Genomic DNA, 25,782 nt, shown 5'->3' on the forward strand with positions numbered 1-25,782 from the left:
TGGGTTACTTAAATGAAAACCACATAGACTTTTGCTTTATCATATACTCGATCACCAGTCTCCTGGCTGAAAGTCCTGGGTTTGTTTGATCCAGCCACCTCGACCGCATTCTCATTCTTTGTACTTTGTCACATGATTTTTTGACCCGCCTCATTAAGGCGCATAAGACATAAGGTACCTCTTGCGTATGTCTGACTTGCAAAAGGGCACATTCTGCAAATCTTTCTGATGCTAATGTCTGCGACAAAAACGGCAGTATTTGATGCCCTCGGAATAACAATGGTCTGCATATATTCATAGAATCTGGTGTTGTATACGTAACTAATGTTCTTTTCTACTTCCAGAATGAAAGAAAAAGGACACCGGTGCCGGCAAAGCCAGAATTTAAGGCCAAGATCGAGTCCTCCTGTGCTGGACATGTTCGCAGGTTGCTGAGTAAAGTTCACTGTGGAGCGTTTTGGCACATAAGATAGCATACCTAAGGAGTATGACGCCAGGAATATCAGACCCCTGAGATCCTTGCATCCGCTTGTGATGGAAACACTGCCCTTGACAACAAGAAGACCAGCATCAGCCCCTGCCACCTGCAGCTGGCCATCTGAAACAACGAGGAGCTCAACCAGCAGCTACTATCCAATAGTGCACGTAACACCGGAGATTCTACCTGATGACTTAAGTTACAAGTGAAGGTACCATTAAAAGGATTTAAAGCTTGTTATTTGAAGCTGTTTATTTCAAGGTTAAATGTCACATTAAAGTCTAAAAACTAAAAATGGAACTAATTGAACGACTTTATGTAGTGCTGGGCAGTTTAATCATTACCAGTGTTTTATACTTTAAAATGAAGACGATGATAGTATGCTGTGCAAGAAATATTTAAGTTTTTAAAGTGACTGTAACTATTAAATACAGACAGTAAAAAATATTGTAGAGTAGAGCTATAAAGTGGAAAAAATTGTAAATACTACTCCAAAGTAAAAGTACAGCAAAATATGCAATTAGAGTGTGTATTTATGTACAATTTTCATTATATTTTCATAACTTGGGTAAATGTATTTACATTCCACCACTGTGAGAGGATAATTCAGTCACTGTGTTTAAAATGTAATTACATGACGTGTTTGTTTTCACTTCATCTTTCAAGTCAGTGAACTCAATAAAAGTAACAGTTGCAGGAAATAACACGTGAACTTATGAAAATGAAGATCCGCGAACTTCTGGATGACAAAATGAAAAACCTTCCTGGAGCTCATAACTCTCTTCAACTATCTGCTTTGTACGTCTCTTCTCTGAGTAGGTGCAGTGGCAGGGAAGACAACGTCCTGAAGAAATTTGGAGAAGGCAAAGAGGAAAGGTGAGTTGGAGGTGAGGAGCGATGGATGGGACAGAGTGAGGTGAAAGAAGAAGAGAACGTACAGATGAATGTACGGATGGGATCGCTCACAGGGAGAACTAAAACTGCAACTGTAGGGGTCAAAGATCTAGCCTTAAGGGAAATGATCACGCACCCTGTCCTCATGAATCAACATAGTAACCTATAACTAAGAGTGTGCCTGCTCTTTTCCCATATGCACTTATTAGTGTGTTGGCTTGTGACTACATATATGCGTATGAGTGTGTGTCCACTTTCCTACTGATGAATGAAAAGCACTTTCCTTTGGAGTTCAGAGGTCAAATTCTGCCACTGGAAACATTTAGACACTCAAATCCCTTTCAGGCACCTGGAAACAACCGCTGCACTACACACACGCACACACACACACACACACACACACACACACACACACACACACACACACACACACACACACACACACACACACACACACACACACACACACACACACACACACACACACACACACACACACACACACACACACACACACAAGGAAAAAGCTAGGCAACCTGTTAGCACACCGCCCCGCTGAATGTTCCCTCGACAAGTATCCACAAGTGTCCATTCAGAGCTGTTTCACCCACAGATTATGAGATTACACGGCCCGGTTATCCACTAATCACTATGCAGTTTCTAGAAAGATTGTCAAAACACATCTTAAAGGTATGCGTTACTTCAGAGATGTGATCGAGATAAAAAAGAAACAGGAATTTGATTATATCTCAGTAACTTGTGTTTGGCATTTACTGTAAAAGCAAAGCATAGATATTATGTTACTCATCTTTCAGCCTGACTGCAAATCAAAGCCTCATAATGCATCATAAGGCACCTGCATTCTCACTTTGTTTTCTATGCTGCCTTTTCAGTGCTGTACATTCTGTCCCCCATGTTATCCAGCATTCATCTGTCTTGCCTCTCAATATAGTTATTTTACATATGAGTGCATACAGTATCATAATTAATATCTACAAAGAGTAAAAACAAAGCCCCTGGTTAATTCTACCTTAAATTATTGTCTCGGATCTCTGTACAGGTCTTTTCTCCCTCTGCTCTCCTCTCACCCCAATCAGTTGAGGCAGATGGCTGACCACCTCTGAGCCTCCCAGCATCTGGGATCAGTACAGAAATGTCCCCCTTTTATTTTCTTGCTATCTGTTTTTTTAATATTTCTATCATTTTCTTTTTTCTTTATCTCAAAAATATTAGATACTGATAATATCTCAGTAATTTAGTCCTCAAGTTTATTTTGTTGTCTATGACTGTTATATGGACTCATTAAGATGTACACACATGGAATGAAAGGATGCTGATAAAATGAATGTGCATCAAAATACTTTAAGATAAAAATAAAAGGACATTGTTGCCACTTTAAGTGACTTATTTTGGGTCCAATACTTACTTTAGGCCTTCTCCAATGTGAGTACTCTGAGCGGGAGGATACAACAGGATTATATGATCACAATCAGAACTGCTTTTAACCTGAGTAGAGCTTAGCGATGGAGTTTCTACCATCCACTTCATGTGTTTCTTTGTTAATTTGTTTTCAGTCTAAAAGTGGGAATAGTTCCTACCTTTTTATTTGTGATTCAAATTTCTGCATAACAAAACAACATAATCTAAATGGCACAAGGCCAGGGAGTGGAAAAATGTCAGTCAAGTGTGTTCACCAGCACATAAAAACAAAACAATGCTCTTAATTAAAACTGTTGAAACATGACCATGATCTTTACAGAATAATCCTTTGAGAGGTTTTTGCACGCTTTGTTGAAGACATAATTTTCTGCTTTCTTTGCCTCCAGGTTTTGTATTAAAATATGTTTTACTGCACACTTTGTTGTGGATTATCCCTTACTTAACTCTCTCCAAACTTTTTTGTTAATGTGAATACTTGTATCTCTGACAAGCTCCAAGTCTTTACTGAACCGTCAGACAGCCTCCAGCATGCATGTTAACATTAAAAGGCTTATTCTTTGTATTGTTGGACTACAATTTTGAAAACCCATAGAGTGGAATTTCTCGTATGTGACATTTGATGCTTAGTTGTATATAGCTGTGTTCAAATAGGTCAGATTGGTGTTTTCATGCAAAGCCAATACATGTCTGTAGAATGTATGACTGATGTGATGTTCTCTAATCCCAGAGTGAAGGCCGTCTTTGTTCCTCAATAGTCATATCATCTCCATCAGTCTGCCGACACACACATGCACTAATGCACACATTCACACATGCCATTCCAATAGTCACCTAGGAGAAGATAACAGCAGGCCAATATCACTCTGATGGCTGCCAGGTCATCTTTCACTACAGGAGATGGGATAAAGAGAGAGCGTGAGGGGGATTGAGTTTGCTAACTGGCAATGAAAGAGCAACAAGAAATAGATTATGAACAAGCGTGAGAAAAAAAACAGACAGAGAGATGAATGACGAGAAAAAAAATGGGAAAGCATGATGGAGAGAGCACTGGCAGAAAGAGAGATGGCAGCATGCGTGACGTAAACAGAGATATAATGTTATTACACTTCAGGCTAAAATAAACTATTGTCCTGCAAACTCATTTTGTCTGCCCCACACAGACCATTCCCTAACCCCCTCCTTATTACAGCATGCTGCAAATTATCACTATGAACAATTTGTCATTCATATGTAGTCTCATTCATAGCAAATTTTAAAGTTATTTTATTTTCTATTCAATCCCTTCATGTACCCAGGCAGCTTCATGCCCAGCTGTCATGATTTAAGTACTCACACAAGCATTACAAATCATATTATTTTGGAAAGAACAGTAAGAAATAACTGTATTTAGCACTCAAAAATGTATAGAAATAAGTACTAAATCCAGATAATGAGAAATCCTTTTGAACATATCTATTCATTATCTGTCCTTCATCCTGTACAGGGTCATGGAAGGGACTGGAGCTTATCCCAACTGACTTTGGGCCAAGGCAGGGTACATCCCAGACAGGTCACCTTTCCATCACAGGACCATCACAAATGCAGACAACCATTCACTTATGGCCAATTTAGAATCACCAATAATTGTAGCCCACACGTCTTTGGACTGTGGGAGAAAGCACCAAGAAAACCCATGCAGGCACAGGGAGAACATGTAAACTCCATGTTTTTGCTGTGAGGTGAAGGTGTTAACCACTGCACCAGGAGATGCCCAGATTCTGAACAGTGTGTGGATAAACCTTTTCTATTGGCAATGAATTATAAAAGTGACACTTTTTACAGCATGAAATTCAAATACAATATGTTTTTATACCACATACTTTTTTGCAAATTGCTTAAAGAATTTAAAACTCAACGACCAAACAACTTTGTAAAGAACCAACGCCTGGATGTGTTGCATTGTTGCCATATAATTTCTGTAATATTTCACTGCAATGGCAATTCGATATTTTGTACACTGGAATATTTTTGCTTTAATACAAGACTATAAATAGAGACGTCGGGATGGAGATCTTATTTTTTATTTTTTATTTAAGTATTTTCAAAATGTGTGTCAGCCAATGAGATTTGTCTTTGCCGTTCACGATTGACACGCACGCACTGCCCTGTATGCAGCATCGTTAAAAACGTTACAATACAGAATTTGAGCTTTTGATCAAAACCCCTAATGCAAAACTTTAAAGGACGAGTACTGATTTAGGATTTAGCTTCAGCCAGAGTGTCCATCCCTTATAGTGGCTCCTACAAACAGGTCAATGGGGCCTAGTCCACCAGCCGGATCAGACAAGTCCTTCACCTGAAGCTGCTTAACACATGGAGCCTCTCCAGCCGAGAGACTTTAACTTTCAATGCAGACGTTTTGGTGCGGGAGACTGTGTTTTAGTTTGTTTAAGCTCAGGCTGTTTTCAACTGTGGAAAAGGCATCATGCTGTGAAAGAGACAGATAAAGTCTTGTGCTTTAATTGTTGCTCTGCTAAGAGGCTAGTTAATGAGGACATGACAGGTGCGGACGAGACGTATGTGAGAGGAGGCTTCCCCCCCCCCCCCCTCAAAAAAAAATCCTGTGTTCATCGTCCACCTTCACAGTGCCAAAGTCTTCAGAAGGTAAGGTGCTGTTTTTGGTATCTATAACACTGTGTTCTTGTTTACTCCTGCTGCAGTGCGGTTATGTTTGTATACTGTTTAGTGGCTGGTTGGTTGTGACAGACTCTTGAGAAACAACAGAGGGGTTTGCAGACTTGTTTGCAGGATTGTTCTCATTGCTTTGTAACCTGGTTCAGTGGTATAACCTTTATATACAGTCTACAGGTATAACCTGGTTTAGCCTGTGTCTCTGTTACTTACCTCTTGGTTGTTCTAGTCTTGCATGCCATCTGCTTTCTTCAATCATTGTCCCGCTCATAATTTCTGTGGTTGCTCTGATGTTTACACTGTTGCTGATGTATCTGCTCTGTAAAACATTCACCATTGCCTATAAACTCAGCAGTAGTACGAGTTCAAGTTGTTGAAACGAGGTGTGGGTACGAATGTGCTGCAATTTTAAAGCAATCCGTCCAAAAGTTATTGAGAAATATAACTAAAAAAAAGTTAAAGGAACCCTAGTGGTGACACAAGAGGAGGAATCAGTACACTATCAAAAATACTGCAGTATTTGTTGAGATAACAGCTGGACAGAAAAGGTACTTCACCTGATGTTTCCATGCCTGTATGCTGGTGGCAAAAATTGTGAAAATGACCTTCTTGCTTGTTTCAACTTTATCATCTTGGTTTCTTATTAACTTTACAGCTGGTATAAATATTACAGTTATATGGCACCATAGTAACAGTTAAATGCAGTAATTTAGGCGTGGCTCATCAAAATCACATGACAAAATATTCCATCCAAAGATGGGCTCATTTTGATGTAGCATGTATTCATTGTTTTCCATATCATATCAAATCTTTTACACATTGTCCATTTAGCTATCCATCAGTAATGTTGCTGCTCCAGTGATGCTTATATACTGTTCATAACAGTATATAAGGCTTTAAGGTTTCACAGCAATGTTTGTTACATCAGTTTCTGACCCTTTTACTGTTTGCATGTTGTAAATTTGATTTCAAATGAATTAAATCAGCAGTTTACACCATCAATGTTCACAAAATAAGCCATTGTGATAAAGTGAAAACACTATTGTAGAAGTGCAAATTTCTTAAAATTCAAAAACGGGAAATCTCCTTCGCAAAGGTTTTCAGACCCTTTAGTACTGCAAATAATGCTCAAATGCATCTTGTTTATGCACCTGAACATGTTTTCACTGTCATTGAGTGTAGGTTAATATGGGAAAGAAATCTACAACACAATAACGTGTGCAGCAAATGAAGGGGACTGAATAATTTACAAAGTGACTGTATATATATAGAGCATTAAAAACAAAGAGTATGATTATACTCTTTGTTTTTAATGCTCTGTTAGTTTAAACACCATATTGTCCCAATATTGAGATTTGCTTGTTGAAAATGTGCAGTAGATGCATAGAAGTGTGGGTGGTTTTGGAGAATAGGTGTAATAAATTTGAAAGTAGCAATTTTATACATTTAAGTCAGTTTATTAGTACTCCTCAGCCTGTGACAGCTGCATTATGACTTTCTCAGCTTGTGCTTGGACAAAATGGCTTTTTAGCAGTTGTAATCTTGAGATCGGAACAGAATGGGTGCATCTCTTTTAGGCATTTCTGTTTTCAGTTGTCTTTCATGACTCAACTTAATGGAAGTGCAATACAAAGTTAGTAATTTATGGTTGATACGAAGAAGGTAGAGGATGATTGAAAGCGATAGGGAGTGGGAGGGAAAGGGTGAGTCAGGGTATAAGTGTAATGAAGATACATGGAAGGGAGCAGTGAGCAGGTGCTGACCATGTGTATGCAGTGTATAGGTAGTAAAATCACAGACACACAAACACATGCTGAATCTCTGCCTCTCCCACACACAGCCGCTTTTACAAAACTGGTCTGCAGGGTCATGTCTGTCATTTTGTGTGCTTGCATTGTGTGTATGTGAACCTCACGAGTGTAGCTGCATGACGGAGTGAGATTGAAGAGGTTCTAAATTCCTGCATTTCTATGGGGAGGCTTCTCAATTATTTACTTTCCTTGCCCCGTGCTTTTATTCTGAAACACACACACACACACACACACACACACACACACACACACACACACACACACACACACACACACACACACACACACACACACACACACACACACACACACACACACACACACACACACACACACACACACACACACACACACACACACAGAGAAGCCACACTGACTCATAAACATGTTTGCACCTCTGTAGCCGATTTTACACTTTACTGGTGTTTAATTTGCAGCCTTGATATCCATAAGAAGATATTTTTGTTGTTGTAGTGATACATCTCTCTCAAGTTTCGCCCTTGAGCCTATATTTATTTATTAGTACTCCTCAGCCTGTGACAGCTGCATTATGACGCTCTCAGCTTGTGCTTGGACAAAATGTCTTTTTAGCAGTTGTAATCTTACGATCTGAACAGAATGGGTGCTGATTTCTATTTTCAGTTGTCCTTCATGACTCAACTTCATGGAAGTGCAGTACAAAGTTAGCCATTTAGACCTTCTCCTCTGATTAGCTGACTCTTTTCTGAGTGACCCACACTTAGACCTACCTTATAATAATTAGACAATAGGACAAATACAATTTTAATTTACAGAATTTTCAGATCTTTATCCATCTCAAATGCTCAAATCTTGCTCAAATCTTAAACCTCGTCTTAACCTTCTACGAGCCTTTTGGGGACGTAAGGACTGAATCAAAAATGTTCTCACTCTCAAGGTAAAAGACCCATCACACCTGAAATGGTCGCATTTGGAACCAAAATCAGCTCATTTGTGAATGTGTAGTGAGTTATTCTGGTGTTTTTATACTTTATTTTGGTGAATTTTGACATTGAAATTGCCACGATTTGATCAATTGCAAACCACTTTTACACGCTGACACTTGAAGAAACTATGAGCACCACGGAGCCCAAAATGTGGGGGAATATCTGCGTACTATACTGTATGTATACTACTGATCTATTTGACCATAAGCTATTCTACAAAAGTGAAGAGGAGCTGTTTATGGTCAGTCACAAGACAGGAGAGGATATTACAAACAGTTTAAATCCACAACTATTCTCGACAGCACCGTATTCCAAGCAACAACTATTTTGTGAAGACACAAATTAATTCACCAAAGGAGAGGTAAACAAACTAATGCACACTTTTAAGTTGATAGTTAAACAGTGCCGCAACTGCTCTGCTGAAACCCATTTACAGCCGATGACAGTATGAAACTGCATGTGTGTACATTTACATGTTCCCTCTCAAATTTCGTTCTTTTTTTTTTTTTAAACATATGTGTTTGTACAAGTGTGTGACCCAGGGGCCGCTCGCCTAAAATGTGATCGTCATTGGATATTGATGAAGAGGAGCAGACAAATGCTTTCATCAAAACACGTTATATGTGTCTGTGTACAGGTGTTTGTCCTTTTATGTGCAGATACATAGTTGGTGCTTCTGCACATGTGTGCATATGTTCAGCACATGAACTACAACTACAATACTGGTCAGAACATGTTATATTATTAATGAACAGAGTGACTATCGGAGTGCTTTAAGTGTGATCACGCTACGGTCAAACATAAACTAATCTGGCTTCAGGAGGTCTGAGGCTGCGTGTCATTCATGTAGAATCACTGTGGATCATAGTGCTTGTGAGGGATGCATGTTGACCTACTAAGCATTTAAATATTCATGAACCAGATACATGCACAGCAGGGCATGTTTTCTGTACTGCTTTTTTTTAAACTTTACTCCTGAAATGGTACAATGTTGAATATACTAGCAGTTTAAAAAGATGAAATTTGGAGGTACAGACAGAGTTGACAAGACTAAGATATGTCCTTGCTTGCTATAGGCCCTGTGAGGCTGTACATGACCACAGTGGTGCTTTGAGATTAATATTGCCATCAGCATGCTAATAAACAGGTGTATTGTTTATCATGTTCACCATTCTGTTTAGCTTGCTTGTATTTCCTAAATAGCACGAAGCACATCTGGGGCTGATGTCACTAAGTTTTGCAAGTATTTGGTTGAACATATTACAATTTTGACGTGGTGTTGGTAGCTACTAGAGTAAAAGTCAGAGGATCTCCAAGGTATCACAGTTCATCTTGATAGGGGCAGTGAATGTCTTCATATAATTAAATGCTAATGTATCTAATAGCTGAAATGTCACTAAAAAGTACAGTCTGCCATTAGTCTCTGAGTTTCAGCAGTTTGGTTTTTCCCTGCCGATAGTCAGTGGTTGGCTTTTTTTATTTTTTTTTATTTTTAATAACTGATGAGCTGATAGCTGGTCCACCTTAAAGGCGAGTCCACCTTAAGTGAATGTGTCTCTCTCGCTCTCTCTCTCTCTCTCTCTGTCTCTCTCGACTGCACACATTTGAACATTTGAACCCAGACTCCGCATTTTTTAATTTTTTTTTCTCGGTGGGCTTGAGCAAGGTGCCTACGTGTTATAATGGAAGGGAAAACCCTGCAAGAGAACAAGATACAGTAATGAATTCAGCAGGAAGTAACATCTCAAATGCTTGTTTCCTTCTTTGTAGTAACTGACCTATGATAACCTGATTTATCTGGGGGAAGGTTATGACAAATGCTGCTGGTAGAGAACGAAACTGAATGTAGTTCTACATCAGAAGAAAGGAATATCAGTTCTGTGAGTAAGGTCTGCTTAGAGACTCCCTTTTTATACCGTTTGATGAGGATTTTAAGTTCAGATGTACTTATAAGATTGTCTATGTACTTAATCAAGTACTTTATGTCGTGTCTGATTTGGTAACTTGATATTATATTGAGCTGCTCATTGCTTTAGACAGGACAAGCTGTATAAGGGGAGGCCTACAGTACATGGACATGTGCTTGCCCACAGTTTCTGGCTTTGATAAATGGTGTCATTTGGGCCATTTTTTTAAAAAGGTAAACACGGTGTGTTGTGGGGGTGAAGGGTTAAGTTAGATTAGTTTTAACTAAAAGAGTGGTTTTAAGGATGATCCATATCCTTTGGGAAAAGATAGAATTACTCTTTAATGGCACTTTATGATCAGGGTAAAGGTCTAACAGTCATATTGATGTCATTAATCATTTACCATAGACCTTGCCTTCTTGAAGAAGTCTTTTAATAGACCTTGAACAGATTTTCTTCATGTAAAAAGTGATGGTCCACAGTGTGTATGGAAACACACAAAGGGCAGAACTTAAGCATTGACTCAACTGCAACTATGACCTGTAGAAAAAGGCAAGGATTTGGAAATTATGTCATTTTGTAACGAAAGGAACAAGCTAAAACAACTGCATGCCTTACCGGAAAGCAGAAAAAAGGTGAAACTGACTCTAAAACCAACATGTCTGAGGAACAGAGCATGGCCACATCAACTGGCATGTAAGTCAAACTTTTCCTTTTTCTCAGGTTTACCTCTGACAGGAAAAGCAGATCATGTGAAGTAGTTTTATGCATGCTATACTGTTGGCTTTACTCAAAAAAATATTTTTCTTATCATTACTTCACTCAGGTGTTTAACCTTAACTGTGGAAATTAATGTGCATAGTTTAATACTGTATTTTTATGTTTTAAAACATGTCTGGAGGAAAATTTTACATATTTCTGCTCGTCATGTGTAAATGGTCATTGCTAATTTTTGCTGTTTAAAATACAAGTAATTTAAAATGATTATGTGACACTGTAAAAGCATTTTAATATTTGTCTTAAATGTGGCTTGAGAATGAAAGACCAGTCTCTCCTGTACCCAGCAGTGTTTCCATGAAAGGTGACATGTCCGAGGATGAACATCTCAACTTCAACAAAGAAGTGAGGTGAGATATTTTGGTAATGTTGGATGTTTTATAGAGTGAGGTTTAGAGAAAACCAATGGAAGAGAATGAATTTGACGCAGAGAAATACTGCAAGTTTTGCTTTCAGGCCCAACAGCAACATTAAAGGTGTTAAAAGTATTAACATTTGTCTTATGAACACATTTTCTAATCTGTGTTGAAGCCCCCTCGAGCACAAATAACCAGTCTCTCCTGCACCAAGCAGCGTTTCCATGAAAAGTGACATATCCAGGGACGAACCTCTTAACTTCAACAAAGAACAACTGAGGTGAGATATTTTGGGTAATGTTGGATGTTTTATACAGTGAGATTTAGAGAAAATCTATGGAAGAGAATGACTCACAGAGAAATAGTGTAAATTCTACTTTGAAGCTCAACGGGAATATTAAAGATGTTTAAAGTGTTTACAATTGTTTGATGAACATATTTTTTAATGTGTTAAAGCCTACCTGAGCACAAAAGAGCAGCCTCTGTAGCCATTACATAAACACGCCTTATTTCACTCTTTTCAAACTAACAAATATTTGGCCACACATCTCTCTGAGTTTCACTACGGTGGTGACCAGAGGCTTCTCGGTACGCAGCTGCCCAGCTAGGCATACCTTGCCTGAAAGGTGTTGAAGGAATATCTGTAAATGGTAGTAACACAAAACAACCAGGGTTGCACTCTCCCCCTCTAAACCTTATGAGTCTCTGCATGAACATGGATAACAGGCTGCACCACTCACCACCAAAGTCTCAACCTGCAGGAAACACTGAATCTCTGTGTTGTCTAGGTTCTCGACACTGGAGTTTATTATAAAGATCATCCATACTCACTGAAATATTCTTATTATAGATGATGTGCTTATCTGTCCTCATTCAAAACAACCAAGTCCAAAGGGAACTTCGCTGTTGTACTTATTGTGTATAATATATCACCAAAATAATGTGAAAAGCATTGTTTTCATCTGGCTGCTGGTCCAGTGAAAATATACAGGGGGCCAGTAAACCTATGGCCTGCTGGCTGCCAGTGGGGACGAAAATGTTGTGGTGGACCCTGCAATGGAAATTGAGGACTTTCACATCGATAAATTAAAACAAAAATAGAGAGTTTTACTTTGAGGATCAACAGTAACTTTAAAGATATTAAAAGTATTAACATTTTTCTTATGAAAGCTTTTTCTAATCTGTGTTGAAGCCCCCTCGGCAACAAAGAACCAGTCTCTCCTGCACCAGGCTGTGTTTCCATGAAAAGTGACATATCCAGGGATGAACCTCTTAACTTCAACAAAGAACAACTGAGGTGAGATATTTTGGATAATGTTGGATGTTTTATGCAGTGAGATTTAGAGAAAATCTATGGAAGAGAATGACTAACAGAGAAATAGTGTAAATTCCACTTGAAGCTCAATGGGAACATCAAAGTGTTTAAAGTGTTTGCAATTGTTTTATGAACACATTTTCTAATCTGTGTTAAAGCCTACCTGAGCACGAAAGACCAGCATCTCCTGCATCCAGCTATGTTTCTATGAAAAGTGACATGTCCAAGGATGAACCTCTCAACTTCAGCAAAGACATAATGAGGTAAGATATTTTGGTAACACAGGTTTTAGAATATATCATTGATTTCACAATACTTGAAAAATGAAAGGCATTTTGATTTGCAGAAAAACCTAAAGGGAAGAAGAATGCAGTATGAGATTTGCTCTCAGTCTCTTAGTCTCTTACCATCACTTGATAAAAATGAGCAAACTCAATGTAAACATACTGAGAAGGCTGCTCTTCAGCGCCCCACCCAGATATTTGAAACGACCTGGTTTAAGCTTAGGTAACCATTACATGAACACGCCTTATTTCACTCTTTTCAAACTAACAAATATTTGGCCACACATATCTCTGAGTTTCACTACGGTGGTGACCAGAGGCTTCTCGGTACGCAGCTGCCCAGCTAGGCATACCTTGCCTGAAAGGTGTTGAAGGAATATCTGTAAATGGTAGTAACACAAAACAACCAGGGTTGCACTCTCCCCCTCTAAACCTTATGAGTCTCTGCATGAACATGGATAACAGGCTGCACCACCCACCACCAAAGTCTCAACCTGTAGGAAACACTGAATCTCTGTGTTGTCTAGGTTCTCGACACTGGAGTTTATTATAAAGATCATCCATACTCACTGAAATATTCTAATTATAGATGCTGTGCTTATCTGTTCTCATATTAAAAACAACCAAGTCCAAAGGGAACTTCGCTGTTGTACTTATTGTGTATAATATATCACCAAAATAATGTAAAAAGCATTGTTTTCATCTGGCTTCTGGGCCAGTGAAAATATACAGGGGGCTAGTAAACCTATGGCCTGCTGGCTACCAGTGGGGATGAAAATGTTGTGGTGGACCCTGCAATGGAAATTGAGGACTTTCACATTGAGAAATTAATACAAAACTGGAGAGTTTTACTTTGAGGATCAACAGTAACTTTAAAGATATTAAAAGTATTAAAATTTGTCTTATGAAAGCTTTTTCTAATCTGTGTTGAAGCCCTCTCGACCACAAAGAACCAGTCTCTCCTGCACTAGGCTGTGTTTCCATGAAAAGTGACATATCCAGGGATGAACCTCTTAACTTCAACAAAGAACAACTGAGGTGAGATATTTTGGGTAATGTTGGATGTTTTATGCAGTGAGATTTAGAGAAAATCTATGGAAGAGAATGACTAACAGAGAAATAGTGTAAATTCTACTTGAAGCTCAACGGGAACATTAAAGATGTTTAAAGTGTTTGCAATTGTTTTATGAACACATTTTCTAATCTGTGTTAAAGCCTACCTGAGCACAAAAGACCAGCCCCTCCTGTATTCAGCTATGTTTCTATGAAAAGTGACATGTCCAAGGATGAACCTCTCAACTTCAGCAAAGACATAATGAGGTAAGATATTTTGGTAACACAGGTTTTTAGAATATATCATTGTTTTCACAATACTTGAAAAATGAAAGGCATTTTGATTTGCAGAAAAACCTAAAGGGAAGAAGAGTGCAGTATGAGATTTGCTCTCAGTCTCTTACCATCACTTGATAAAAATGAGCAAACTCAATGTAAACACACTGAGAAGGCTGCTCTTCAGCGCCCCACCCAGATATTTGAAATGACCTGGTTTAAGCTTAGGTAACCATTACATGAACACGCCTTATTTCATTCTTTTCAAACTAACAAATATTTGGCCACACATATCTCTGAGTTTCACTACGGTGGTGACCAGAGGCTTCTCGGTACGCAGCTGCCCAGCTAGACATACCTTGCCTGAAAGGTGTTGAAGGAACATCTGTAAATGGTAGTAACAGAAAACAACCAGGGTTGCACTCTCCCCCTCTAAAACTTATGAGTCTCTGCATGAACATGGATAACAGGCTGCACCACCCACCACCAAAGTCTCAACCTGTAGGAAACACTGAATCTCTGTGTTGTCTAGGTTCTCGACACTGGAGTTTATTATAAAGATCATCCATACTCACTGAAATATTCTAATTATAGATGCTGTGCTTATCTGTTCTCATATTAAAAACAACCAAGTCTAAAGGGAACTTCGCTGTTGTACATATTGTGTATAATATATCACCAAAATAATGTAAAAAGCATTGTTTTCATCTGGCTGCTGGTCCAATGAAAATATACAGGGGGCCAGTAAACCTCTAGCCTGCTGGCTGCCAGTGGGGACGAAAATGTTGTGGTGGACCCTGCAATGGAAATTGAGGACTTTCACATCGAGAAATTAATACAAAAATGGAGAGTTTTACTTTGAGGATCAACAGTAACTTTAAAGATATTAAAAGTATTAACATTTGTCTTATGAAAGCTTTTTCTAATCTGTGTTGAAGCCCTCTCGACCACAAAGAACCAGCCTCTCCTGCAGTAGGCTGTGTTTCCATGAAAAGTGACATATCCAGGGATGAACCTCTTAACTTCAACAAAGAACAACTGAGGTGAGATATTTTGGGTAATGTTGGATGTTTTATGCAGTGAGATTTAGAGATAATCTGTGGAAGAGAATGACTCAGAGAAATAGTGTAAATTCTACTTGAAGCTCAACGGGAACATTAAAGATGTTTAAAGTGTTTGCAATTGTTTTATGAACACATTTTCTAATCTGTGTTAAAGCCTACCTGAGCACAAAAGACCAGCCCCTCCTGCATCCAGCTATGTTTCTACGAAAAGTGACATGTCCAGGGATGGACCTCCCAACTTCAGCAAAGACATAATGAGGTAAGATATTTTGTCAGTGTTTCATACAGACATTCAGAGACAAAGAAAACAAGAACATGTCACTTTCTCTGTGCAACCCCACGGAGCTGGTTGGTGGTTGTGGGCGTCTGCTTAGTCCACTGAGGGAGAAAGATACATTATCGCTAACTGCTAAACTAAAGTGATGAGCAGATCTGAAAAGCTTGTTAACTGAGATTATTGAGAAAGTCGTTAACCACAGCACATCTAACAACAGGAAAAGAAACTGTGTCTTTGCATTTTATTTTGATTAGACACAATTTTAATAAAATGTGACATCTCTCAAGGCTTTGACATTCAAATGAACATTTAGCTCACTTTTAAGAAAATGTTCCATATTGCCCAGACCTAGTTAAAGTTATAACAGATGAAAAGAGATATGATAATATGAGAGAAATAGAAAGTAAAGCCATGAATTCTGTGAGATGCCTTTCACCTCACACAAAGCTACGGCTTTTTATCTTTGTCACAGTAAATTCATCTTTCTGTATGTATGCAATCTGTAATAATATTCTAATGAGAAATATACTTTGTGTTGAAGCTCACCTGGGTCAGGGAGACCCAGCTCAACTGTGCGCAGTGGTGCAAAGAAAACTGACCTGCGTGATGATGACCCCCATGACTCCAACAAAGGTTTCATTATTTACACATTACACACTATTTACTGTGTTGCACAAGGAGTAACATAGATATTAGCTTTAAAATCAGTACTTTTTTTTTTTTAACAAATCATCAAATAATTGTTCCAGAGTGTTATTTTTGCAATAACCACATTCTGCTTTGTTTGGATGGTCGGTATCATTTCCACTGTATTTTGTCATTTTAGGGAAAGATGCCAAACATGAATTCACAGCACACCTGAAGAAGCAACTTGTCAGAGAGTATGAAAAGGAGCTAAATCAACATGAAACTGACTCAGAACTCTGCGAAGTAGTGAAAAATGAAGATGATGAACAAAGACTTGTGCAAATCAAATACAATGATCTGTTTAATTCAGCCGAAGTGCACACAGTTCTAACAAGTGGATTGGCTGGAATTGGTAAAACATTTCAAACAAAAAAGTTCATGATATCCTGGGCAAAAGGAAAATCTATCAAATCCACAGACTTAATAGTGTCATTTGATTTCAGTGAGCTGAATTCAACAAAGGATAAAGTTCAAAGTATGGAAGATCTGCTTAATCATTTCTTCGACGATGTCAAACAACTAGGAGTTTCCACCTATGACAAGTATAAAATAACTTTTATACTTGATGGCCTGGAAAAATATGAACTTCCTCTTGACTTTGTAAAGAACAAGGTCGTGACTGAGATGAAAGAACACGCCTCAATTGATGTGCTGCTAACAAACCTTATCAAGGGAAAATTACTTCCCGAAGCTTGTCTCTGGATCATCTCTCAACCTTCAGGAGTTGACAAGATTCCTCCTGAATATATCCAGAAAGTTACAGAATGTCGAGGTAAGAAACAAAAGTAATTTTTTTTTTTTTTAATAAAAAGGTGGTTATTTAAAATCTTGTATTATATGCTCATTGAGTTATAAACAACATGAGCTGACTTAATTCAAATTCACCTTTATTAAAGATAATGGTTTCATGCTGTATCTGTCCTACTTTAACTTTGTTCTGTCTATCCAGAGACCTTAAAGCGGAGGAAGCAGCTGGTATTAAACCTGAGAAAAAGATTGATTCGAGAAAACACTCAAGTTGAAGACCTCAACCATCCTAACAAGAAAAACACAGAACACATCATGAGAGAAGAGAGCACTGGTGAGGTAGCTGATGAAGAGAAAAAAACGCCGACTGTAGTGGCAGTGAATTCAGTATCTGAAATCTTCAAACATGGAACTAGAAAAAAAAACAGAACTGTGCTGACCATTGGAGAAGCTAACATTGGAAAATCTTTCCATGTGCAGAAATTCATAACAGCATGGGCTGAAAACGAGGGTTCATTTCTCACTTGGATCACATCCTTTTTTGGCAAAAGCACCAGTGAGGCGGAAGTTATATTCCCTCTTAACTTCTCTCGACTTAATTCGATAAAAGAGGGAAAAGTCAGTTTGTTGGGACTTCTTCATCATTTCTTCAAGGAAACCAAAGAATATGTAATCTCTAACTTTTCACAGTTCAAAGTTTTGTTTGTCTTGGATGGACTTGATGCGTTTCAATTTGCACTGGACTTTGACAACAATGAGAACTTGACTGATGTCAGGGAGCCAGCCTCAGTGGATGTGCTATTGACAAACCTCATCAAAGGGAACCTGCTTCCTTCAGCCTGTATCTGGATAACCTCCCAACCTTCGGCTGCTAAACATCTGCCGGAAGACTGTGTTGACAGGAGGACAGAAATACGAGGTAAGGTTAGAGGTGCAGATGCAATTACCTTACAATATATAAAACCAAGTATCTTTTAAGTGATTTAATCAAGTTCAAACAATGACCAAGAAAAAGCCCAAATATCCAAAACTACATGTAAATGAGAATCCTGGAATACAAGTTTCCTTTGTGAAGCTTCTTTGTGAAATTCCCTGTGCCAGAGAAGTGCCAAAGTGCATTTAACATGCATTATTGTACCAAAGCTTATAGTTGCCATTTATATTTTGGCAGAAAATTAAAAATGACAACAAAATAAAGATAATACATTTATAATGTTGAATATACTTTGGAAGCTGAATACGGCCTCACAGGCTCCAAACCAAATAGATTTTTCCAAAGAGCGAGGAATTAAGTTCTCTTGGAACTAAATGGAGCCTGACGACTTTAAGAAAGCAGATTTGAAACTCACTCTAAAATTGAAACAGTGTGTGCCACTGGAGCACAATCAAGATGACTAATACTTACAAGATAACAACAACAAATTAAGTTAAATCAGTTTCTGACATTATATTCCAATGAAAAGATCAGGCACTGCTCACTCAGGAACATGCAGATTTGTGAAAGACTTGTGATCAGATGACAAAACAGTCAAACTTTATGATGAGAGAATTAGAATAAAACTGACTTTGTATTAAATTGGACAGTGTAATACACTGAAATTCAGTCAGCAATAAATGTTTTATCTGGAAAAAAAAAATCTTGTTTTACAGAGAAGCCTGATGTTGCAAGTCAACGGAAACTTAAATCTCAACTGAAGGATCAGTTCACCCATGTGCCTGAAGGGATTGATAAGCAGAAAACCTCTGCTCTTCTGAATGAGATCTACACAGATCTTTACATCATAGAGGGAGAGAGAGGAGAGGTCAATGATCAGAATGAGTGCAGACAGGTTCAAGAGGCGAATTTCAAACCAGTGGGACAAGAAACATCCATTAAATATCATGACATCTTCAAACCGGCACCTGTTGAAATGGCACCCATTAAAACTGTGCTGACGATCGGGCTGGCAGGTATAGGGAAAACATTTGCGTCAATGAAGTACATACTGGACTGGGCTGAGGGTAAGGCGATTGGGAACATTGATTACACATTTCCACTTCCGTTCCGGGAGCTGAATTTGAGAAAAGACACCGAATACAGTTTGGAGAAACTTATTCATCAGTTCTTCCCAGCTATGGAGACCTCCGAAATAACAAACTATGACAAGTATGAAATTCTGATTGTTCTGGATGGTTTTGATGAATGTCGCCTTGATCTCCAGTTCAACGAATGTATAACTTGGACTGATGTGAAAAAGCCAACCTCAGTGAACGTTCTGCTGACAAACCTCATCCAAGGAAATCTGCTTCCTAAAGCTAAAGTCTGGATCACTTCCCGACCTGCAGCATCCAACAATATTCCTTCTGAGAAAGTTAACCGGCTTACAGAGGTGCGAGGATTCAATGATGAGCAAAAGGAAAAGTATTTCAGGAAGAGATTTACTGACAAGGAACTTGCTGAAAAAATCCTCTCGCATGTGAAGAAATCAAGGAGCCTGTATATCATGTGCCACATCCCAGTTTTCTGTTGGATCTCCTCAAGAGTTCTGGAGAACATTGTGAACCAAAACCAAGAAGAGGAAATGCCAAAGACTCTGACTGACATGTACACACACTTTCTTTTGCTGCAGTGCAAACAGGCCAATGTGAAGTTTAGTGAAGACGAGACAGGCGAGAGGTCTGAGACAGAATCATGTTGGAACACAAGAAACAAGGAAACGGTGCTGTCTTTAGGACAACTAGCTTTCGAAGAGCTAGAGAATGGAAACCTTCTCTTCACTGAGGAAAACCTGACCAGCCGTGGTATTGACATCACAAAAGCTGCCGTCTTCTCTGGGTTACTTACGCAGATCAAACGAGACGGCTGTGGAGTTTATCAACAGAAATTGTTTTGCTTTGTCCACCTGAGCATTCAAGAGTTCATGGCTGCTTTCTATGTCTTTCACACATTCAATACCAAAGGGGAAAATGTGCTTACAACACCCACTTCAGTGGTTGCAGACTTGCATGCTTCAGACTTCTACAAGAATGCAGTGGACAAAGCTCTTGGTAGCAAAACCGGAGAGTGGGATCTGTTTCTCCGCTTCCTGCTCGGCCTCTCTCAGGAAACTAACCAGGATCTACTCCAGGAGCTGCTGAAAAAGACCAGAGGAAATAACACCAACAGAAAAACGGTTGAATACATCAAAAAGAAGATCAAAGAAGACATCACTGATGCAGATAAAAACCTCAATCTTTTCTACTGTTTGAACGAGCTGAATGATCACTCTCTCGTTAAAGAAGTCAAGAAGTACCTGCAATCAAAAACAGTGGCTTTTGAGAATTTCTCTTCCTCACAATGGTCTGCTCTGACTTTTGTGTTGTTGACATCAGATGAGAAGCTTGAAGTGTTTGATCTCAAAAAGTACATGAAATCAGAGAAGGTTCTTCTGGGAATGTTGCCAGTGGTTAAAGTCGCCAGAACTGCTGTGTAAGTACTTTCAAAAATATTTTCTCGAAAACATTATTTTGCCTCTTTGCTACACACCAGATACACACTCAGGCTAAGTGACAGGGCTAACAATGAACTAGCATTCACAGTTAGTCCATTTTAAGCTGGTAAAGGCCTCTTTGTGTGTCTCACTTCCCAGTCCATCCTGGCTTTCCTGGCTGAATTTTTCACTCTCAGGAGTGAACAAAATCTCCCCTTTTTACCTTTTTGCATCGAGTGAGTTAAATTCTAAATGCTTACTTTAAGAAAATGCTGCCATGAGACATGTATTTATGTCTTCAGGCTAATTAATCATGAAATAGACATGTTTTACACCTTGATAGAAGGTGCAGAAATGAAGCCATACCTGAACACAAAAGGATATTTTGGGTCCTCGCCGATGCATTTACTATCAATAACCCAAGATTTTGGGCAGATGAAAACACAACATCCTTGCATTTGTCTAATCCTGCCTTCCTCTAAACCCCACATCTCCCCACAACCATTTTTTTTTTGTTTTGCTTTGGGCTAGGTAAATGTTGTACCTGTTTAAACCTAATGAAAAAACATTATATACACATGCACTGTTTTGGGTTAACGTCAAAAATGCTGGATCACGTCTGTTACTCCACTCAGTATTTTCGGCAACATTTCTGATTTTGGATATTTTCACAGGCTGAGTTGGTGTGAGCTCTCTGAGGAATCTTGCAATGGTCTGACAGCCTCAGTCCTCAGCTCTGCATTCTCCAATCTCACAGAGTTGGACTTGAGTCACAATAACCTGAAGGATTCAGGTGTGCAGAGACTTTCTGATGGATTTGAGAGTTCACACTGTAAAGTGGAGATTCTCAAGTAAGTTTACATTTCATTAACTATACCTTTTAGAGCGAGCAACAGACAACCCATACAATATCAACAAAACGGGTCAGGTGTTGCTCGCTGTCTAGACTTGAGCAAAGTTATTCCCATGAAATCTATTAAGCAGTGTGGCAAATGTGATCAAGTAAATTTGCATCAGAAGTAAACAGAATAAAATTCAAAATAAATGAAGTGAGTTCTCCTTCACCTATATTATTAACTGAATTAGAAAAATGAAAAAAGGAAGGCCCTCTTTTGCCTCAATGAAACTTTATTTCAGTATCAATCGGAGGTCATTTCAGTGGACCCAAGAACACAAAACAAGTGACCGGGTGACGAGAGAGCAGATGAGCCGAAGAGCTAACTTTCCCAATTCATACCTGAGCTTCTTCTGCCTTTGGAAATTTGTGCCTGTCTAAATCTGATGTAAAGATATAAATATAATATAAATCACAACCGGTCACAGGTCAACACTGACAAGATGCTTCACTATCTTACCACTTACAGTTACCAAAAAGCCAAAGTTCAACCATTTAAGCAGTGACAGTTCCCTTTCTGAAAAAATTTCCCCTCGGGGATTAATAAAGTATATATCTACCTACCTACCTACCTACCTACCTACCTACCTTCTTACTGTGATGTTTTTGGCTTAATACTGTCAGGAATAATGGATTACATGTCTGTCGCTTCACTAAAGACTTTTCCACAGTCGGTACTTCTGGTAGTGTTCTGATTATGGATACTTTCACAGGTTGAGTTGGTGTGAAATCTCTGAAGAATCCTGCAACAGTCTGACATCCTCAGCCCTCAGCTCTGCAAACTCAAATCTCAAAGAGTTGCACATGAGTCACAATGACCTGCATGATTCAGGTGTGCAGAAACTTGCAAATGGGCTGAAGAGTCCACACTGTAAACTGGAGATTCTCAAGTAAGTGTATGTTTTATTTACATTTTATAGGGTTGTACAGGCAGCTGCAAGTGAAAAACAAAACTAATGAAGAGGCAAAGCCTGGCAGCAGTGGAGGGCGCACACGCTCTCCGCTGTTGAAGTCGACTTCTGCTTGTGTGAATAGACCTGAATTTTGACAAATCTGGGGACAGAAACTAAGGGGCACTGTAACTGTCTGGGTATTTCAGACTAATGCAGTGATGTAGTATCTTTTTCAAAATGTAAAACTGAATTGGGTCCACCAACAAAACACGTGTGTCTGTGTGTGGTCTGCAGGTTGTCAGGTTGTCAGGTGACTGAGAAAGGCTGCTACTTCTTGGCCTCAGCTCTCAAGTCCAGCACAGGCTCCCACCTGAATCAGCTGGATCTGAATTACAATCACCCAGGAGACAACGGGATTAAGATGCTCTCTGCTATCGCTGAGGATCCAAATATGAAGCTAAAGACACTGGGGTATGTCAAGATGTGTGTTTATATGTGTACATTTGTAGTTGTATAGCTGATTCTTTTAAAGCAGGTTATACTGAAGCTACATGTAGCCTAAGGCTAAATCTAATAGAGGTGTACAGTAAATTACAAGTTGAGCTCAGTTAGTCACCAACTGTAAAGTAATTGTAAGAAAATGTTTGCATCTTCATTTAGTTGCATTTCAGTGCGACAAAAGCAGGTGCACACTTTCAAAAACCCTTAAGTACAATAGAAAAGGAGTCATCGTTCACCCAGCTCAACAATTTAGGGATTCTGTGGTGTCATTTTGATTTCAGGATTTGTTTCTGATTTTCACAGCCATACAGCAGCCATGCTTCCTCTCACGAACTGTGCTAACCATACGAGGCTAGAGAGACCTTTACAGACAGTACATCATACAGTAGCTTAGTTAATTATGAGACAGACGACGACATTTGAAGGCATGTATTTTTTTCCTGAGTGAAAATAGCTGCTACTTTACCAGAGATTTGGCTACTATATATGATTTAACGGTAATTCCCAAGGTAGTTTATGATGTAGAAATTATGAAGAAGTCCTTCCCCTATCTCACCCACATCTGAAAATAATGTCAAATATCAGCATTTATAAAAGTATTGAATTAAAATTTAAAAAAATCTCTTTCTTTTGTACAGTCTGGACCATTGTGGGGAGCATCGCTTAAAGCCTGGGATGAAGAAGTGTAAGTCTTCTTCTGAAATGTTCCCAAAAATTGTCTCTCTTGTCACAAGATGGTGCCTGATCATTTTGAAATGCAGATCAAATCAAGTTCTTTTATCATCAAACTTTAGATATAATAATATACAGTGAACCCTCGTTTTTCGCGGGGGTTACGTTCCAAATAGAAACCGTGATAGGCGAAATCCGTGAAGTAGTAACCTTTATTTTACAATTGAAATAGATAGAACTGGACATTAAATATATCTACGTTACATATAGTCCTAATGTGATTTCAATGCACGATGCAAATCCGTGAAGCAGCGAGACCGTGAAAGGTGAACCGCGTTATAGCGAGGGTTCACTGTATAGTAATAATAATTGTGACACTTTGTACCATGAGTTTTGTAACTTAAAAACAACAACAACTTACAAATAACTTGAACTTTCAAAATGACAAATCACATTCCGATGTACTTTCTGTGTCATCTTACTTTTCTTGTTTCTATAATTTTTGAATGTTTTCTGAACTATTAACTACAGAAAAAACACCTAATATGATATCTTGCTTTTTCAGATGGTGTAGATCTGAAGCTTGATGAAAATACAGCAAGCAAAAGGCTGGTTCTGTTTAAAAACAAAAAAGCAAAAACAGTAACCACGGTAGGTGAGAAAGTGCCACAACCGAAAAATGAGGACAGGTTTCAGAGGACTCAGGTGCTCTGTGATCAAGGCCTTAAAGGCTTCTGCTACTGGGAGGTGGAATGGAAAGGGAGGGTCGGCATCGCCGTGGCTTATAAAGGAGTAGGGAGAAAAAGGGACAGCAGTGGTGGCTTTGGATGCAATGAGAAGTCGTGGAGCCTGGACTGCTCCAGCACTAAATGCACTGCGTGGCATGGGACGAAAGCAGAACATATTCAAGTTCCCCCCTCCTCCAGAATAGCAGTGTTACTGGATTGGGAAAGTGGAACACTGAGTTATTGCAACGTGTTGAAAGGAAAGCTGAGCCTTATTCACACCTTCAATGCAAAATTCACAGACCCACTCTTCCCAGGTTTTTGGTTTAAGGAGGGCTCTGTGACCTTATGTGACACAAACTGAACGCCCCTGTGATGCAAACAAGTTTAATGACTTGTCATGGTCCCTACAGCATACAGATGATCTTCTTGACATTTTGATATATTAACTAAAGCGTGCCTGCATCATTTCAGTATCATAAAGTGAAACATGTTTTCCTTACATGTCATAAATCCATTTTAACATTGTGAAGCGAGCGTTGTCGTTAATATTTTGACAAAGGAAACAAATACAGATTGTTGGAATACATATGTGAAATACATATTATATATTTTTAGTTGATTCACATCATATTTTCAAAGTTCAGTTATATTTACAGCTGACTATTTAAACAGAGTCTTTTATGGTTAGTTTTTTATAAGATAACTAAAATGGCTGTAGGCTTCTTTTTAAAAAAAAAATACATTTGATGTTAAATTTCTTATGTTAATTTGTCTGAACTCAGGAGAGTAGAAAGGGTTTACTTGAACTAGTCAGAGGAGCAGAAGGGACTAACATTCTTCAGAGATATGAGCAGATAAAGAAACATGAGCAGAAGTACTGCATCTGATCAGCTTTATTTCTAACTCCTGTATTGTTTTTTCACTTAAAATGGAAAATTAGTAGCATCTACATATCAGTGTCTTTCATGTTCAAAGGTCAGTACATGGGTTGGGCTGTGGAAACATGAAATTAAGTATAATAGAAGAACTGTCCGTCATTCCAACCAAAGAGAGCCAATTTATGACTGCCATGATAAGTTGCTGCATTTAAAAAAAATGTAATATAGGAACTGGATGTTATGGGGATTTTGAGGTATTTATGAGCACCTGCTGGTACATCTAAAAAGACATTGCAAAGGTACCAATGGCTGAATTATGCTAACTAAATACATTCTCATCATGTTTGCTGGTTTCTATCATTTGTGCTCGTTTATTTAATTTCTGTCATTGATTGCTGTAAACATTACTCCTGTTCATACTTGCCATTAAAAGATCCCAAACACCATTCAAGATATAGTGTACATGCATGTTTTTCCAGACTCATATATGTAGTGAAGACTTTAAAAGAATTTGGCAAATAAAGCTGATTCTGGTAGAACTTGTAGCCATGACAACATACAATGCATCAAATATGGATGTTAGTGCAAAGAAGCTTCTAACTCTAATACATGGATACTTCACACACATCTTTAACCTGACAACACAGGAGATCTGTACAATCAGCACAGTTTCAAGGTGAACACCTAATTCAGTATCTGACCAAGTGTGAAATATGGTCAAAATCTCTTTCTGTTATTCTTTAGGATCGGGGTAATGTTTGTAAA

General features: G+C 38.6%; 1 protein-coding gene across 4 annotated transcripts; it reads left to right on the top strand.

Annotated features, from left to right (window-relative positions):
- Window positions 1-9,961: 9,961 nt before the first annotated feature.
- Window positions 9,962-25,478, top strand: LOC138618250 (uncharacterized). 4 transcript variants are annotated; one of them, XM_069693847.1, is made up of 18 exons: window positions 9,962-10,861; window positions 11,230-11,292; window positions 11,516-11,578; window positions 12,491-12,595; window positions 12,772-12,876; window positions 13,831-13,935; window positions 14,113-14,217; window positions 15,165-15,269; window positions 15,445-15,549; window positions 16,109-16,200; window positions 16,394-17,026; window positions 17,204-17,920; window positions 18,652-20,449; window positions 21,125-21,301; window positions 22,059-22,235; window positions 22,533-22,709; window positions 23,378-23,424; window positions 23,977-25,478. In XM_069693847.1, exons 1-18 carry the CDS (start codon window positions 10,824-10,826, stop codon window positions 24,498-24,500), a joined length of 5,136 nt encoding a protein of 1,711 aa, XP_069549948.1. In that variant the 5' UTR covers window positions 9,962-10,823; the 3' UTR covers window positions 24,501-25,478. The 4 variants fall into 4 exon arrangements, with proteins under 4 accessions (XP_069549948.1, XP_069549949.1, XP_069549950.1 ...); XM_069693848.1 differs by having other exon boundaries at window positions 11,233-11,292; XM_069693849.1 differs by lacking the exon at window positions 14,113-14,217.
- The last annotated feature ends 304 nt before the right edge of the window (window positions 25,479-25,782 follow it).

The sequence above is a fragment of the Brachyistius frenatus genome, unplaced genomic scaffold, assembly GCF_029030835.1.
Source record: "Brachyistius frenatus isolate BFR_SWC_R1_liver_20210118 unplaced genomic scaffold, ASM2903083v1 Contig_16, whole genome shotgun sequence".
NCBI lineage: Eukaryota > Metazoa > Chordata > Actinopteri > Embiotocidae > Brachyistius > Brachyistius frenatus.

What these genes read in the sequence shown, in the direction of transcription:
- LOC138618250 (XM_069693847.1), top strand. Translation starts at nt 10,824, where the DNA reads ATGTCTGAGGAACAGAGCATGGCCACATCAACTGGCAT. An exon ending in TTCAGCAAAGACATAATGAG is followed by an intron (nt 12,877 to 13,830) that starts GTAAGATATTTT and finishes TCTGTGTTGAAG; the next exon opens with CCCTCTCGACCACAAAGAAC. An exon ending in CAGGAGGACAGAAATACGAG is followed by an intron (nt 17,921 to 18,651) that starts GTAAGGTTAGAG and finishes CTTGTTTTACAG; the next exon opens with AGAAGCCTGATGTTGCAAGT.